The 19,389-nt window shown below is 32.9% G+C and overlaps 1 protein-coding gene across 5 annotated transcripts in view; it reads right to left on the reverse strand.

Moving 5' to 3' along the window:
• Positions 1-4,936: 4,936 nt before the first annotated feature.
• The window catches only part of LOC126750713 (LIM domain only protein 3-like), a 53,138-nt gene continuing 38,685 nt past the window's right edge, over positions 4,937-19,389 (reverse strand). For 2 of the 5 annotated variants that reach the window (XM_050460421.1, XM_050460417.1), the window contains exons 3-6: positions 12,668-12,929; positions 12,482-12,607; positions 12,295-12,417; positions 4,937-5,340 (exon numbers count right to left, since the gene is read on the reverse strand). In XM_050460421.1, coding sequence (XP_050316378.1) covers positions 5,241-5,340; positions 12,295-12,417; positions 12,482-12,607; positions 12,668-12,929 — 611 coding nt within the window. In that variant the 3' untranslated portion in view covers positions 4,937-5,240. Of the gene's footprint in view, positions 5,341-12,275; positions 12,418-12,481; positions 12,608-12,667; positions 12,930-19,389 lie in introns of all 5 variants that reach the window. The other 3 variants (XM_050460418.1, XM_050460420.1, XM_050460419.1) reach the window with 3 other exon arrangements.

Genomic DNA, 19,389 nt, shown 5'->3' on the forward strand with positions numbered 1-19,389 from the left:
TTCATGTATTAATTTGATATACTTTCTATATGTGCGATTAAAAATAATTTACTATTACAATTTAACGTAATCATTCTATAGACGAAAGGGTTTAGATCAGGGGATGACGGAGTGAGCGGTAGGAGCTATAAAATTACATCCATCACGAAACAACGGCGTTCACTTAATTTTACAAAACTAAGAAAGTTACTTTGGGATTCTTTTGTTTTTACACACTTAGTATGAATAGTCATATTGCAATTTTATATACGGGGTGGTGCATCGCCAAGCTGGCCATAGGAAATCCTATATATTTTCAAATATTGTTCCTCCCCTGTATATTTTACAAAAACTTTATTAGATTTTTTTAAAGGCGCGACTAAGATTTAGAATTTATTTGAAAAAAAAACTAAAAGCTAAATTATGAAACCACCAGCCAAATTATCAAAATGTTATGTCAAAGTGATGTCATCTATGTAGTGGTCAATATGACTAATTATTACATTAATCAAAAAAAATAACTATGACTAAGTGGGGAATAATTTTCGAAAAGTGTCCGAAATGTGCTCTGTGAATTTCGCTGATAGGCATTTTCCAAGTAAAGGCAACAGTGAAGAATATTGTGAATAACTTTAAGGCTAAGGGTACAATAATTGGTAGTAATGATGGCAGAGCTGGATAAAATAATTCAGAGCTTGAAATGGTACCTCTTGTTGAAGAAAATGAAGGAATTGGCAGCAGAACCCTTGGAAAAATTGTAGGAAAAGATCATAGTACAGTAGTGCGCACGCTAATAAATTACAAATACCATTTTTGTTAGTTGTATTTATATACATATTTTTTTGTTTTGCTTTCTTGTTGGTCTGTTGTTTGTAAGTAATTGGATTTAGTTATAAAATTACTTAATAGAAAGTAATGAAACTTGGCATGGTGGCTTATCTTACTCGCACCTAAAGTATAATACATAATAAAAAAGTATAATACATTTTTTCTGTAAAATATATAGGGGAGCCAATATTTGAAAGTATCATAATTTATATTTCTTATGGCCAGCTTGGCGATACACCACCCGGTATGCCCTGCTTATACTTGTTCGAAAAACAAAGAATTCAAGAAAATGTCTCGCTCGGTAGATTGATATATGGACCGAAACAAACAACTCCGATATGAAATCAAAACAGAAGATTATACTCGCAGTTCCATAAATAATATTAAATAATTTAATAGCAAATACCTTTAAAAAATGAGGTAAAACGCAATTTTCCTAGTTGGAAAGTCTTAAGTTTATCATTTATTCTTCGTTTTTAACAAAATTTAGGATATGGTTTTTTTAATCTTAATGTTTATTTATTGTTATAATATTTTTTACAATTATTTTAAAGACGGCGCCAACAACAACATTTTAGTATATTTTTTTAAATTCGTAATTATTTAGGTGTAATTTAATTTCTTACTTAAAATATGCATTCGGCAAACATTATTATTCAAAACTTTCGCTGCGATTTACCCTTTTCGTGATATCTACATTCAAGTTTTCAATGCGCTCAAAAAAATTACATTCATTTTGAATAAACTATAAAATACAAGAGATAAATTAAAAATAAAATGTATCAATATTTGCTGGTAAATGTTGGCCATGTCCTCCATTTGTCTCAATACATTTTAAAATCCTTGTACTGAAAGATCGCCGAATCTTAAAAAATAATTACACATTTCGAAATTACTCAACAGCAGTTCTTGCAGCTTTTGTGTTTATTTTATTTTCGTAAACAATTGATTTCATCCATTCCCTTATGCAAAGATGTAATGGATTAAATTGTAATGGCGTTCGTGCGGGCCAAAGTCTTTGACGCCCACGCCCTATCCAGTTAAAATTAGCGTTAAGGTACTCTCTCACCGGTCTAGCAAAATGCGCAGGTCTACCATCTTGCACAAAACCTATATCTCGGCTCTTCTAGATAATCAGTATTCTTTACTTGTAAAAAGTTTAAATATAATTCTCCGTTTAGCTTTGGAAATAACTCATATGGCTCTAAAAAAATTGTATGTTACACGACCCCAAATATTAATTTTAAAGTCGTGTTAAAAGTGTTTTTCAGTAACGAATTTCGGATTTTCAATATATCGGTAAACATAATTTTATTTACATATATAGATCTTGATTTAGTTAAGCCTGGATATATTGGGCGAAATTTAGTCTGGCTAAGAAATCTCAATCCAAAAGATTTCGTACAGGCGTGAACTAATATGGATAAAGATGTTCGCGATGAAAAATTCTTAAGACTGATGACTTACTAATTTCAGTTCTTACAGCCATACGTCTTACACTTATTTCTGGGTCTTCAACAACCTGGATTACCATTTCTTATTCTTAATCCACATTACGTCTATTTCGACGTCCTATATACCCCTTTTGGAATGAATCCGGTTCACCAAGTCTGTGGTAAATATTTTTTTAAAGTTTAAAATCTGCCTGCGTCCTATTTGGAAACAATTGCTTATAGGCATGTAAACAAAAATCAAGCGAAAAAACATAAACAACGATAGTACATAAATTAATAATGGCACTGGAACTTACACTAACACAATTACTAACAATCAATAATAATAACTAACAACAAAAACACAATGAAAACTGATAGATAACGTTACTAAACGTGTGAATTTGATTTTTTATAACCACTCATCAAAGTAACTGACAAGCATATAAACCCTGACAGTGGCAATGATATTTATAATAATTCATTTTGACAGACACACCCTACTTAAAAGATATTTTAACTCGAAGTAGGAAAATAAAATGTTGTCGTGAGCGCATTGAAAATTTTAAATATAAATATCTCGAGAAAGGTGAATCGTATCGAGGTTTTTGAGGTAGATATACCTTTTTTAAGCAAAACTGTTTTGCACAATGCATATTTTAAATAAAACATTAAATTATGCCAAACCTAAGAAAATTACGGATTTTTAAAACCAATTAAAATGTTGCTAGTAGCATCCTCTAAAACTGTAACTTAAAATTTAAAAAAAAATAAAATTTGCTATAAATTTTGTTAAAAATAAATGCTAAATTTATGGCCAAATTTTAAAAAAGTTACATTAAGCTTATCACCCTGTATTTCTGTGCCTTTTGGACTAAGAAAATTTAACTCAATCTTTTCTTTTAAGCAATCTGCTATTAAATTATTTACCATTATTTATGGAACACTTTGAATATCGCACAAAATATTCAAAACTAATTGAAATACGAGTGCTGTTCAAAAGTTCTTAGAGCAAATTAGAAAAATAGTGTTTTTTTCGTATTTTTTGAAAATGACCTGCTTCGAGCTCTATACATATTTCCAACGTCCTGAAAATTGAGCATTTGTTTGCGAAATCACCTCCTCATCTACAGTAATGCGTCGTCCGCCAAGCCAATTTTTCAAAAACAGAATTAGAAAAAAGTCACTGGAGGCTAGATCTGGTGAATACATCCACCGTTGTGACGATTGGAATTTCAATTCTGCAATCTTGGTTCTCGAAACTGCGCAGGTGTGCACACGCGCATTGCCATGATGTATGAGAATTTTCTTTCTCTTCAGACGTGGACGTTTTTCTTTGATTTTCTCGCTTAACAGATGCAGTGATAACTCATATAATACGCCCCTGTTATCGTCTCTCCTTTATTCAAGCAATTGATGACAATGCTGAGAGTCCATCCCAAAAAACTTTCCATCATGTTGCCGGCCGATTTCGCCTTTTTCGGAGCCCGTTCACCCTCGAGCATCCACTGTTGTGACTGTCTCTTTGTCTTTGGACTGTAGTAGTGAATCCATGATTTATCCACATGTGAAGAAACTCCACAGGATAGCGGCGGGTGAGCGCCAAAAGAGCCTCAAAGTCGACCATATGATTGCGCTTAATCTTCTCTGTCAGCAAACGCGGTACCCATCTTGTCATAACTTTTTTTCACAGACAGGTGGCTTCAACCTCCGTGCATTTAATTCGACGATCACTAAAATCATATTCAAATATTTTCTCTCTTCTCCGGGAAGAACGATGTTTTTCTTTTGTGGATCAACGGCCAGGTTTAAGTTCATTTATCCAATTGTAAATAGTTGCAAACACAGCAGCGGCTAAATAGCATCTAACTAAGCTTTAATTCCTTTTGGTGAAAAGCCTTTCAAATGGAATTATTTAATCACGGTCATATAAGATACTATATTAATATGCCGTGTAGGATCCAACCAAATAGTTAATCATCCATAAAAATCTCTTTCAGACATTTTTTACAGATTTGGGTTAAATGCTTACTTTGTTGATTAATCGGAAATCGACCACTCCAATATACTCCAATCGCCTAAAGAGCTTATGTTATTTTAAATTTTATTCCATAAATCTTGTGTCCTTGATGTGTTTGATGAAATAACCTTTTTATTCTGGCAAGATAATTACATTAATGCTATCTTCACAATTTGAATCATAGGTTTGCATGACCTAATTGAATCACATGATTTTTCTTTGTTTAATTAGCCTAAGTGTTAGTTAGCCCTGAGCCGCCTGACTTCGACACTTTTGTTAAAATTTCCATCAACATATTTCTGTATTTAATAAAAGGCTTATTATTGGTACTAATACTTTGTAAATTTTATCTACTATATAAAGTTTGAATGATCTAAAAGATGTATTTTTCTTTACTTTTATTAAACAAGGTGTAAAGGAAATAGTAAATTTCATATAAATTCATAAAATATCCAATGGAAATTAATATAATATTATTCAAAATTAATTGGTAATGAAACAATGATTTTTAATGAAATATGAAATAATTATTGAAGTATTTACAATAGCTTGATAATTACATATTATTATTATTATAATAAATATTTCAATTAAAAAGTGATTTTGCGAGGCATTGATTTAAGTACAACTATTTTTAAATAAATAATAAAATACAAGTAATTTTTTTTCCATTAATACCTCACTATGAATAATATACAACGCATGGTCACATTTTTTACAATATACAAAATGACATTTATATTAGGATTTTTACAGGAATCTACATATGTTGAGAATTACAGTAGATTTTTACAAACAAATAACATAACAAAAAAATTAATTAAATAATAACGAAAATAAAACAATATTATGTGGTATTATTATAGATATCTTAAAAACAGACATTCTTTGATGTAATAGGTATTGGCTTCTTATACGCAATTGTTGTGGTTGTTATTTGTCGATATAAATTGACCTTAAAACAAATGAATGAACGTCAATCAATGGGAACTGATCGAATCAGGACTGCCATACCCGCTGCTGCCCTCGTCTTTAGTGACGCTAGTGGGCTGTGGCAGTCGCTCTTCTGTATTCTTCCCGCTGGAATAAATTAAAATTTATTACGAATGATAAATTTATTATATAAAATTAAATATAATATGATAAAATATATATACAATCAGACATTTTAAATATATATACACTATCACACAAAAGTAGATCAACAAAGTCTTATATTGTTTCAAAGAAAAAAAAAGTTTTCAGATGATTTCTGGATTCGGTAAATGAATAAGTATTATTTCTAAGATTAAATCAATATTTCGCAACATTATAATAAATTTTAGATAAAATTTGAGATCAAACATTTAGAATTATAAATATTGACGAAAATCAGTGCGACGAAAGTAAAGCAATAAATTGTATTCAACAATTTTTTATATGACAACAAAGAACATTATTTAATACATTGGTTTATAATAATTAATAAAAGTTTGAACTTAATAGTTGATAGAATATCCATTATTATTTATTACTTGCTTGCAAGTCGCGGCATTGAGACAATCAAATTTTGAATAGCGTTTTCCGGAGATTTGTCCAAAACTGACTGATTATATCTATCAATGATTTTTTATTTGGAAATACTTGTGTTCGAGTACTTCCCACAAGTTCTCAATTGGGTTAAGGTCGGAGGATTGTGCCGGCCGCTTCAAAACTCGAACGTTGTTTTCTCGAACAATTCGCAAAGGTTATTTTAGATCGCTATCTTGCTGAAACGTAAACGTAGTAGCATTTCCCACTCTGCATAAGGGAGCCATGACATCTTCCACTGTATCCCTATAAATAAGTTAATCTATGGTTTAGTATGTAAAAAACCGTTTTTCTAGTAAAGATCTTAACTGAAATTCTTTAAGCAAACGATTATGTCAAAGCAGACTTCTGGGTACAAGAAATTTAAGAAATTTACGCTTTTATTTTCAAACTCTTGAATATGATGTGATAAGTATGGCGACCGTACTTGTCAAGAGTATTCTATTGAGTGTAACACAATTTGTAAAATAGCAAGAGATAGGAGCATTTAAACAAGATGAAACCCAAAATTGATAAGAAATATTTAATGTAAAAGTACAATGGTCAAGGCAGTCGAAAGCTTTCGAGAAGTCTGTATATAAAATGTATTATAAAAAGGTTTATAATAATAATTTTGGTTAATAAAAAGCATTTGCACAATTCGATATATGAAATGCAGGTATTTTATCGGGTCCAACTATAGCTTTATGCTATTATATACAGGGTGTTCCGTTGATCATGTTACAAACTTCTAGGGCAGATAGAAAATGTCAAAACAAAAACAAAAGTTCATATAAACATGGGCCCGGAAAAGCTTCCTCAGGGAGCTAGAGCTCTTTGAAAATAACCTTTAAAAACTAGTTTTTTTTAATAGCTCCGGAACTACTTTAGCTACCGCAACCAATTCTGGGAGGTAAATTATTGTTAGTACGTTTATTCTTTTGAACCTACTAAATAAAAAAAATATTTACCAGGGGCTTCAGAATCAGGGGGGTATTTGGTAAATTTAGGCCCATTTCTTTAAGACTTTAATTTCTGCCCGTTTGGGCATTTTAGATTATGATGATTATGATTTTAGATTATTTTAGATTATGATGTTCCTATGCTTTTTACATAAAAAAGGTGCTCTTAGTAAAAGTCGGTAAATATCACCGTTTTTGTGGGAATTGACTAAAACCAAACTAAGATACAGAATTAATTATTTTAATATTACCTGAATTAATTATTTTAATAATAATAATAATGCTAATTCATTGCCACTGTCAGTATGTTTTAAATTTGTCACTGTCAGTATTTTTTACATGATATTAATTCCCTTTTTATTACGGTTAAGTAATGGAAGATTACACTTTTGCTGAATACGCCGATATGCTTTTAATTTATGGGTAGTTCGATGTAATGGTAGAGCTGCTTCTCGACTATATGAAGAGCGATTTCCCGAAAGGCGAATCCCAGCTCACACACTTTTTGAAAGGGTCAATGAACGGCTCAGGGAGACTGGCTCCGTTAAAATAAAACGCCAAGATAATGGCGCGCAAAGGAACATCCGAATCCCGGCTTTTAAGGAAGAAGTGCTTCAGCGATTTGAAGATAACCCATCAGTAAGTACTCGAGCAGTAGCTGATGCGATGCATTTAAATCATGTTAGGGTATGGAACGTTGTTAATGAACAGCTTCTTCGGCCCTACCACCTGCAAAAGGTGCAATTATTAGGACCCAATGATTTTATGCCCCGCGTGAATTTTTGCCAGTGGTTTCTTGACCGGTGTACAGAAGAACCTCAATTTCCAAAATATGTCCTTTTTACTGACGAGGCTTTATTTACAAAAGAAGGTATTTTTAATTCTAAGAATAATCATGTGTGGAGTGAGGAAAACCCTTATGGTATTCATTTTAGGAGCTATCAACATAAGTTTTCGGTCAATATGTAAGCCGGCATTGTTGGAGAACGCTTAATTGGTCCAATTATGTTGCCTCCTCGTTTAACGGGAAATATTTATTTAAATTTTTTAAGAAATGTACTGCCAGAACTATTAGATGATCTGCCCCTAAATATACCACAGAACTTATGGCTACAACACGATGGAACGCCAGCTCATTTTTCACTTATTGTCCGCGTGTTTATAAATGACAATTTTGGAAGGCGCTGGATTGGCCGCGGAGGCCCTGTCACCTGGCCAGCGCGCTCGCCAGATTTGACACCCTTAGATTTTTTTCTTTGGGGGGCATATGTCTCGTATATGAAACTGCAGTCGAGTCAGAAGAAGACCTGGTGGCCAGAATTTCCGCAGCTGCTGAAGTAATCCAAACCACGCCTGATATTTTTAACCACGTCAACCTTAATATGGTGCGTAGATACAATAAATGTATCGATCGTGGCGGCCGGCATTTTGAGCAATTAATATTTTAAGTTTATTTTTGTAATACCAATCTTTAATAAAATTTGTTTACGTTTCTAAAATTGTTAATTTGTTGGTTTTTTATTACACTTAAAATCATTTAAACATTTTATGCCTCAAGGTAATTAAAGTGACAGTTAATTAATTTGAGTACCAATTTAATAAAGTGGGTACCTTAACTTTTTTTAAACATTTATTTTTTATTTACGCCAGATTTTTTTTTAAATTGTTTATTAATAATAATAGGTAATTCATTTTTGTATCTCATAACTTGCTTTTCGTCAATTTTCACAAAAACGGTGATATTTACCATTTACCGACTTTTACTAAGAGCACCTTTTTTATGTAAAAAGCACAGGAACATCATAGTCTAATGCCCAAACGGGCAGAAATTAAAGTCTTAAAGAAATTGGCCTAAATTTGCCAAATACCCCCCTGATTCTGAAGCCCCTGGTAAATATTTTTTTTATTTCAAAGAGCTCTAGCTCCCTAAGGAAGCTTTTCCGGACCCATGTTTATATGAACTTTTGTTTTTCTTTTGACGTTTTCTATCTGCCCTAGAAGTTTGTAACATGATCAACGGAACACCCTGTATATCTGAGTGGCTGAATCCTAATAGACCATGTTACTGTTATTATTAAAGTGTATAATAGGACCCACCTCTTTCAACGAGAAACAACCCCACAAAACACTGGCTTTATCGTGTTTAATGGTGGGTGTAAGGTATTTAGGCTTAAACCTGCTATTTATTGCTTACTGCACACGGTTCATTTCATTGGAATTAAAAATTGTATATCGTGTTTCGACACTAAAAAGAACTTTTGTCGATTTAACATCATTTCAGTGTAAATGCCGTGCAATTCTTGCTTTGCTATTTCTTCCTGATACTATCGGATATTTAGCGGGGTGTCTACTAAATAAGATGTCTTCTAGGTATATACTTCCAAGGATCATTTTGATAAATTCTTTTAATGTGTCTGTTGGTACAAATAATTTTTTCTTGGTTTTCTCGATTTTGACAGAGTTCTAAATGTTTCCTTAAAAAAATATATTTTACTGCTATCAATCCATCAATTATGCTTTATTGTATAAGGGGCTATAACACTCCTATTTACAAGGCTGTATTAAAAAAAAATTATAAAAGTAGAAAAAACATTAATTAGTAATTTTCATGTATAAAAAAATAATAATAAAAGAAAATCAAACAAGAACAACAATTATAACTTTACAAGGAAAAATAAGTTTAGAAACAATACTTTAGGAATTTAGAAGGCTTTATGATAAAATTCTTTTTAAGAGAATAAAGGGCCTAGCATAAGAATACGTTCTTGACCAGTTTATTAAAAAGTCTCTCACTATCTAAATTTTTGATTTCCAGAGAAAGATGGTCAAATATTTTTATTCCCTCATATATGATTGAACATAATGAAGCGCATAAGCCCGTTTTTAAAGAACAAAAAGGGACTGAATCATATGACTGCATCTAAAACTATATCAGTTACAGTACATTTAGAGTTTATAATATTAGTTTTCTGGACATTAAAAATCAACCTGTTTTCCAACCATTTTCAACCTGTTTATCAACCATTTCACTATTGTTTTAATATTACAGTTTATAGCTAAAGCCTTTCAATGTTCTAAGGTTTATAGTATTCCTCAATAAGTCAGTATCAGATCCTGGGCACAGAATTGAATTGATTGAATATTGAAGGAATCTAGGTCGCTTTATATATATAAAAGAAACAGAAGTGAAACAAGCTTTCAGCCTTGAGGAACCCCATGCTTAATGTTCTACCATGCAGATAGTTTATTAAACACTGCACATATTGTTTCCGATTAGTAAAGTAAGACTGTACCCAGTTGATCCACACAATCAAACGCCTACGAGAAACCACAAAACACTGCCACAGCCACCTCTCCTCGATTTAGACCAAGATACAGTCTCTCAAGAAAATTGAACACCGCATTAAAAATAATGTTTGCCTTTACTTTCACCGAATTTGATAAATGAAAGTTGCTTTACTTAACGTATACCTAATTTACACTTAAAACTTTGACAAAATGTCATTGATCATTGAAAGCGTTGTTGTCGCCATTGAAGCCCAGCGGTCTGATATTACACCAGTAAACAGGTGTGACTTTAGAAGGGTGGGGGAGCCACGTGGTACGATTTTTCTCACATTATATAAATCGATCATTATATAATTACTAAAATTTAAATCGCACAGATTTATCGTTGTTCAGTTAACTTCAGTAAGTGCGTAGGAGTAGTGTCAATATTTGTTTATGTATATTTTTTATATTATGCAATATTTTTTAGTTTTTGGTGCGTGCAGAAAAATAGCATACAATATTTGGGATGGAAAACGCAGACTTTCCGATGGTCTAAGTATTACTACTGTTATAGATTTCGTTGCAAGGAAATAATATTTTATGTACTGGATGAGTATTAAAAGGATGTTTCGACTGTATTGTGTGAATCTGGCCATTACTTTGTATCACAATTTGAGTGTAAACCTAGGGTTTCCCATATGGGCCCTTTAAGCGTTTCTGTAGATGTAGCATTTTTATTTATCATACACTTTATTTCAGCGGAACAACCCTTCAGGAAACATGAGATATAGTTTGTGACCAGAAAAATGTTTCTGAATTATATATTGAGCCACCGAATAAAACTTTTTTAACCGACAAAGATTCGGCGGACAGAGATAAGGGGGACTTGCGGATATCTTAAATTACAGGCTGCTGAAATTGTTTTTGTTACCGTTGAGAGGATAGGACGAATAAATCAGCAAGGCAATGAAGTTGTAGTGTCATGCTCATAAACTCATTCCACAGGCATCTGGACGCACTCGTGTAGAAGAAGATGAAGTGAAAGGGTTGAGACACAGTCTTCTGAAGTGACCCTACGTTTGAAACTAAGATCTACTGAACCGAAGTTAATTTAGGGCGATTTAAAACCCAGTAACAAAGAGTTTGTATCAAGCGACTATTCTAAGTATAGCCAAATGAGTTATGTGGACATATTTGAGCGATTTCTCCGATGATTTGTTGCAAAAGATTATAACCGAATCCACCAATTAGGCTTTATTAAAAAACAGCTCAGGTCAAAAAGAAATTACTGGGAAAATTCAAATGCCATGACTAACGTCATGATATTAGACTCGAGTTTTTTTTAAATTTGCAAATATATTCATGTTGCCGATATTTCTAAGATTGGTCCAACTGACAAGACGTACAAACTTCGTACACCTACAGATCATTTAAAGACAAAATTTATTCAGCATTTCGTTTCAGAAGAAAGTTTGGCATATGATGAATCAATGATTCAGTATTTGGGTCGCCACGGGTGTAAATAATTCATCCGCGATAAGCCTGATCAATTTGGATATAAGGGTTGGTACCTTAACATTCCAACTGGATACCTTACAAAACTACGAAATCTCAGATCTAACCTAGACAATGAACAAATAATTGGAAAGCCGGCAGCACCTCTCTTACAAATGATTGACGGATTGTGTAACAAAAAGACATTCAGGTACAACTTTTTTGTCGACAATCTTTTTACCACTGCAAGCCTTGGTGGACTTTTTAATGGCAAAATTTTCATTGTCGATTAAAATATATTTTCAATACACTATTTTTTTAACATTTTTGTGCAGTATGTGTATTGTATGTGCAGTAAGGCCTAAAGGTCCCATATGGGAACACTTACTTTTTTATTTATTTTATACAAAAATTTTGTAAAAAGCTTCAAGTCATGCTTTGACACTTAATGTAACAAGCTAAATGGTAAAAACGCGTTAAGTTCAAAAAAAATCTATTCTCGGCTTTAACGGGTTAAAAGCGATATCTTACTATAAAATCGGGATTTGTACATTTTATTAAAGTGTTGTTTGATCGACTTTTGTTCGATAGTGTATCTAGTAGATATAAGAGAAATAGAAAAATGCGAAATTTGATTTAAGTGTCTGAGTTAACATGGCATAAGAGTGAGTATTACTAATATTTTTTTATTTACAAATGAGTTCTTAGTATAATACATTTAACGTATGTAATCAATCATACCTGTAAATTACTGACTTGCCTTCTTATATGCGCTAAACTACTGGGATTGTACGCCATGTTCGCAAACACTAATCGCTCCTCATAGTCGTACTCGCACAATATCTTGTTTTCGCATAAATAAAATCTGTCTCCGACACAAAACCTAGTAAAAAAAATCACAATTAAAAAAACATCGTACGTGTACGTTTCCAAATTAAATTACTGACCGGTGATTGCATTGCTGGCACGCGAAACATTCCAGATGATAAACATTATTTTTCGCCCTCATGACCATTTCGAATGCCGGGATAACTTTATTGCACGCGGAACAGTATCCCGTTGTGCCAAACAACCTATTCATTACAGGAAAATAAATTATTAGACATTAATGCGTGGACCATTACAAATTGTACCTTAAATAATCCCGTTTGCATAACAAGAGATTCGCTTTGGTGTAGAGAGTCGAGCCGACTTCGCCCAATCGGCAATCGCAGCATCCGCACTTAAGACAATCCTCATGCCAAAACAAGTCGATCGCCTTAAGAAGGAATCGCTCAGTGATTTTTTTTCCGCACGAGGCGCATTCTTTGTTGTGATTGGTCGTCGTCGAGACCACGTGATGCGATGTTGCCGTTCTGCAAGTAGTCGCCGATGTGTTACAATCCACTCCGCTTTCTGAAATAATAAAAAACGAGCGAGTGTTGATACTGAAAAAACAGTGTCCATTAGCAAATGGAGTCGAAAAGCAATTTAAAAGCAGCAATAGAGAAAAGCGGCGGCGGAGGAGGAGAGTCGAGCTGCGGAATTTTTATGAATTCAGGAAGTGCATTACCGTCCCGATAAAACATGCTCCACTTCGATCTGGAGTGGTTTGAGTTTTCATTTACATAATGGAACAACAACAACAACAAATGCATTTTGTATTAACTCGGGAGATTTAATGGCCTGGAATAGTCCGAGAGTAGGGGTGCGGTGACATCTGCTGATGCAAGAGCTAATTTCGGTTAAGTGGTTTTTTGAACGCGAACAATTATTATTCGCGGAAAAGCTTTTTTCGCTTATTAGAAAACGTTATAAGCGCTTTAAAAGTCAGTTTGTGGCACAGTACGTCACGACACCCCTCTCGACTAAATCTAATCTTCTAATTAATCACGTGATACAAAGCGCCCTGACATTTCATTAGCCTCTTTCTTAATAGACGCACGCGATTTAATTACTACTCTTTTTTCAAATGGATAAATTTGAATATTAACAGCAACTCTTCCAAATTAAACAAATTGAATGTTTACTATTCTCTTTTTCTTATACAATTTTTTAATCTACATCTCTTAATTAATTTTACAATTAATGCATAAAAATATTTGTTGTGTAATCCGTAATCAGTGCGAAAATATTCATATTTGCCCTTGTTTTGAAATGAGTACCTGCAACGTCATCTTAAAGTCGGATTCAAAACATGAATTACGGTCACTATATCTGATAGGCACGAACTAATAAATATGCCTGGACTGCCAATTCAATGAAAAGGAAACGATCCCTACCAGGTGGCCGCCATTTTGGGTGATTGTGTCCTTTCGATGTTGGTCACTCTGACAGATTTCAGTTGTACCAATAGTAGGGAAACAAAACAATTAAAGTTTTTCGGAAGTTATGTTTACAAAAACAAAATAGAAAGTTACATTTGAAAAACTTGAATCTTATAAATCCTAATACCATGAAAATGATGATCTTCATTTAAATATTTTGCTTGTGTTTACTTAACAAATTTAGTTAAAAACACTTTTATTTTCTTTCTATTTTAACTTTAGGACTTTGTTTTCCTTCTATATACAGTGTTTCTACATTAATAGGTCTAAATATAAAAATCCAAATATAGATGATTTTATGAGGGATTGTAATTAGCAGTGGTTTATATAGTAAAAATAAAGAACTCTATATATTATTCTATGATAAACAATAGAGGGCACGAACTTAATAAGTATACCTGGACTGCCAATTCAATGAAAAGTAAATGACCACTACTAGGTTGCCGCCATTTTCTGTGATTGTTTACTTTCGATGTTGTCACTCTAACAAATTTTAAGTGCGCCAATTATAGAGATACAAAACACTTAAGGGTTTGACAGGTTATCTTTACAAATACAAAATAGAAAGTTACATTTATTCGTTAAGAATTTAAGATCTGTGATTTTTCTTGTACTTCTTTAAAAATTTCGTTAAAATTTATGGAAAAAAGTATCCTCACCTAAAATGAGACAAAGTTTCAATTAACTTGGGATAGTGAAAGTACATTGTTTGCACATTAATAGGTACAAACATCTATAAAAATCAAAATATGGATGATTTTATGAGGGTTTGTAATTAGCAAGGGTTTATATAGTAAAAATGAACAACTCTATATATTATTCTATCATAAACAAGAAAATTTAAATTATGGCAATAAGTTGTTTATGGCTTCACCCATTTAAAATTTACATTATCATTATACATAATTTATTTTAGATCCAATAAAAGCATTTTTATTCGAGAGAAAAGAGTGGCTAATGCTCTGGAAAATCAAAAAAATCGACTTTATTTTTTAATCAAACAGAAAAGAAAAAACAAAAACATAAACTCTTTAATTTTTAATAACCAATTAATTTCAGCGACTATTTCTTTGAATCAGAATTTTTAAGTGGTGGGGGAACAATACATCACACTTACATGTCAAAGTTGTCAACCAAAAGAGTAACCGCGGTTCTTATTGATTCAACGCTGAAAATCGGCTTTAGAATCCCAATGATGGTTAAAAAATAAAGTCAATGAAAAAATTAATTTAGTTCGTGACAGGTCACACGTCAAACGTCAGCCTCGGCAACTCTATTTCTATTAATAATAAGACGTTTATTAGTCACCAAGAAATTACAGCAATTAAGCACAAAGAATACTAATAGGTAGGTGTATTAACTTTTACAAAATTTCAAATATTACAAAATTCACTAAATATTGAATATTTCATCATTTACCAATAACAAAAAAAAGATCGAAGAATTTGTAACTAAATAAAAAAGCTAATAATGTAAGGTGACCAACAGGCCATAATATGCAGATTTATAGAGATATCCGCTACACAAAAGGCTTCCTGAATTCTATTGAGGCCAAAAAAAATGATTTAACATTGTCAGTCCAGAATTCAAGACTTATTCTCTACGCAGATGACACTAGTTTTCTTGTAAATTGCCATAACCACAACAGCTTGAAAGAATTTGTCGGAAATTGTGGTCATGGAGTAGAAGACTGGTTTCTTGCGAATCAACTAATTCTCAATCTAACAAAAACTGAGAATGTCATTTTTTTTTCTACGATCATTGAACACTGAGGACAACACTTATTCTTCTAAGGTGAAATTCTTAACTTTGAGAGACCCTCTGCGATATAACCAAATATGTCAAGTGAGTTCTTTGTCTTGAGAAGACTTTCCAGGGTTGTTGACATATATGTCACTCTAACTGCTTATCATGCACTTGTCCATGGTCTGTTTGTGTGTGGAAATTTTCCTCATGTAGCAAAATTATATTCAATATTCAGCTTGCAGAGAAAGGCTGTAAGGGTACTAAGGCATTTTTTTATAACTCTTAGAATTCTTATTCTACCTTTCAATAAATATACGTCTCCTTGATATATGCTCATCAAAATGCCCTACAGTAGGATGTGGTGGGTGACACTCACCCCTATGAAACAAGAGGCAGGGGAAATCTCAGAATTTTCTTTTTGAGATTGGGTCGATTCTGGAATGCTGCTCTGCACGTTGTACCTGTTTTCTTAAATAAAATTCCACTGAACATAAAAAACTTTCCATTAAATAATTTTAAGAAATTTGTAAGACTTTTTAATACTTAAGAAACAGCATTTATTAACATTATTTACTAACATTATTAACATTAATAGTATCATAGCTTTATGTGTGTTTTTCTGTGATGTAGAAAATATTTTTGAAGGGTGGGTTTTATTTGAAAAATCCAAGATAATCCCCTCGCGAAAGACCATTTTGTATCGCAGAGTACAAGTTTCAGTGCACCGTAAATAAGTAAAGAGTATTTGGACTGCTTACCTCTTAACTTAACTTTTTGTATTTGCAGTAACATAGAGAAAAGTACTATGTATTATCTATTTTAAAACTTTATGTAGAATTCTTGCTACTGTTTGAGCCCGATTGTCCTAATAATAACATTGAAAAAGGATGTAATGAAGCTCATTTTGTTCCTCAAACTGTCAAAATATTCTCTACATCGTGTTTTTGTTCGGTTTACTCAAAAATATAATGGTTTTTCTGTAACCAATTTTTTCTGTGTCCAAGAATAGAATGTAGATCGATCGCCTATAGTACTCTTTAGGATTTCCAGCATAAATGTCTCGACTTTTTTGACGTTCTGCTTCTCGGAGAACAGACAGCACGGTATCAATCGATTCAGCAATGTATGTCGCTGATTCCAACATTTCTCGGATTATTTCGTCTGCTTGGGTACGCATGTCTTTCATTGCATCAAGGACATCATTCACATATTCAATGCATTTACTTAAGTCAATGTCTTCTTTTTGTAAATTATAACTGAAACTTTTAGTTTATTCGGGAGGTCGGTATTTCAAGAAATGGTCTCCCCTGTGGATCCGTCCCTGTGTTTCATGAAATAAATCTTATCTATCATATGTTAACAGTCATGTTTTAAAACACGAATTCAGAAATCTGAAACCGAAAACGTAATGTAATCAGACAAATATGAATTGAAAAAACTGAGTCGATAGTTGTAAAAGTATAGTCGGACATGAATGGATTTCTACACATTATTCTATGTCTCTGTGAAGGCATAATTTGATGTACTGATGGTTATGTTCATCCGCTATTTTGGGTAAGATTCTTAGTATAATCACTATATTTTTTTATAGGCACTGACACAAAAAGGGAAAACTATGATACTCGAGTATCACTATAGTAGCGCCAGTCCTACGAAGGTGTCTATGGATATTCTCCCTAGTTCTTAAGTTTTCTAAAAGGTTGAAGGGTTGAGAGGGCCACAGACTTGCACTTCTTCACAAAATAAAAGTCCCGATATTCCGATAACCCCAATATAAAACACCAATAAAAGTTGAAATAAATGTTTTACAAAAATTACTCATTTTTACACTTTTACTATATTACTTTAAAACCTAAGATAAGTTTCACTTATTACTTTATAGTAAGGGCGCTTATGTTAACAAATAAAATGCGCAAAATTAATAAAATTCGGAAACGGTGACGTTCTTTGCGTAATTAACTATTAGAGGAAATGAAGACGAGAAGTTAATACGGGCCGATCCACCAAAATTACCACTACCTGCATCATATTAAATTTATCGGAACAATTATCTCTGAACCGGGTTAAACTTGATTACGTTTTCCCTCTGTGTGCCTCCGTTTTCGGGAGGAGCGTGGAAAATCATAAGTAAACTATCTCTTAAGCCGGGCTTCGCCCTGGATGTTACTCATTAAATTAATCAGGACTACCCAGTCTGATGCTGCTAATTGCTTTCGGAGACTAATTGCCGGTTACGTCATTTGCCCGGACTAATTTCGGATTGTTTTAAAATGTTCTATTATTCCGGCAAAGAGACAAAATTAACACGGTTCAGCGTATAGAGCAATTATTTGGCTAATAATAACCGAATGGACGGATGCCGGAGACGTAATCAGCCAAATTTACGGAATTACGATTATCGTCATAATGGAAACTGAAATGTCGTCCGTGAGATTAATTTGGGGTGCTTTTGTGCCTTCTCGCTCGCCTCGTCTGTTACTGACAGAATCGTTAAAATAAACCTTTACAATGTAAAAGCCGCCAAATGGCCATCTTAATGTGCCCGTTCTCTATTTAGTCCGAGATTCCAAGTTCAAAGCGATAGCCATCAGGTTCTACGTATTCAATTATCTTAAAAGCGGGCAAATTGACACTCGTACTATAATGGTGTCTTTACCTCGCACACACACTCACACTCGATTCCGTTATGTCGCAAAAATGGATTGAGAGGAAATTGATATAGGAGGTATTACAGTGGCAATTTAGGGAATTGAGTTGCCATAATGGATTGGGAAGACATTTACAAATCCAATTTTATTCTTGCCCCCCGAGTTGTCGGAATGTATTATTATATGGAGAACGAGGAATTTCAGACTTAACAATTTGGAAATATTAATAGCTTATTTCTGTTTGTTAATTCGATTTATTTAATGTGAGTTATGTTTAAAAAATATTACATCAGTCACTTTTAAAACTTTTGCATTCGCCTTGTTCTAGAGATAATAAAATAAAGATACATAGGTCATTGCTATTGATGAGAGGAGAAACGTGGTGACAAGCAAAACCGTACTAAGATTTCACACTTGCACAAAGTTTGGTCAAAATGTGCACTTTTATTCTATTCAATAGTATATTTGGTTTTGAGTTAAGATCAGCATTAAAATCAGACTTCCAGATCTCATAACAATAAAAATGCAAATGCTACAAAATCATGAATTATTCAAAAATTAAAGCTGCGTCCCCACCGAGTCGATATGTCGGTGTTTTTCGACATTTGACAAACTGAAAGTAGTAACAAACTGACTGTAGGACTCAGTGACGTCTTGCCTTGTTGACACTTTGAGAAATAGAATGGGAACAAGAATGTGTATGAATGTAAATGGTTTGCTTTTGATGTTTAAAATTCTTACAAGACATATATAAGCCCAGTAGATGTTAGACTCAGAGGTACGTATTGTTTGAGAACTAGCTATGTTTTTAGGTCTGAAAACGAATCTTTGAACACAAGCGAGATATATTGGTGAACTGTAAAGAGATTTTCAAACGAGCTTTTATTTATTTTTTTCGTTTTATGTATCGTATTTTAGCTATAAATAATAAAAGGTTGCATAGCAATTTTAACATATTTTGTATTGCCAAGGAACTTCGTTTTCGGGTGATGATAAAATAATCTCTTAATATATTTCTCCCTTATGGGGCACTGCACTTCTTCTGGGAATTCTCGGTAAATCTGCTAAGCTTAGATGATTTCCATTTTCATTTCTCCAAGCTCCTGGAATAACGACTGTTGAATCAGAATAGTCAGTATCAACTGTTCTAGAAAA

The sequence above is a fragment of the Anthonomus grandis genome, chromosome 2, assembly GCF_022605725.1.
Source record: "Anthonomus grandis grandis chromosome 2, icAntGran1.3, whole genome shotgun sequence".
Classification (NCBI taxonomy): Eukaryota; Metazoa; Arthropoda; class Insecta; order Coleoptera; family Curculionidae; genus Anthonomus; species Anthonomus grandis.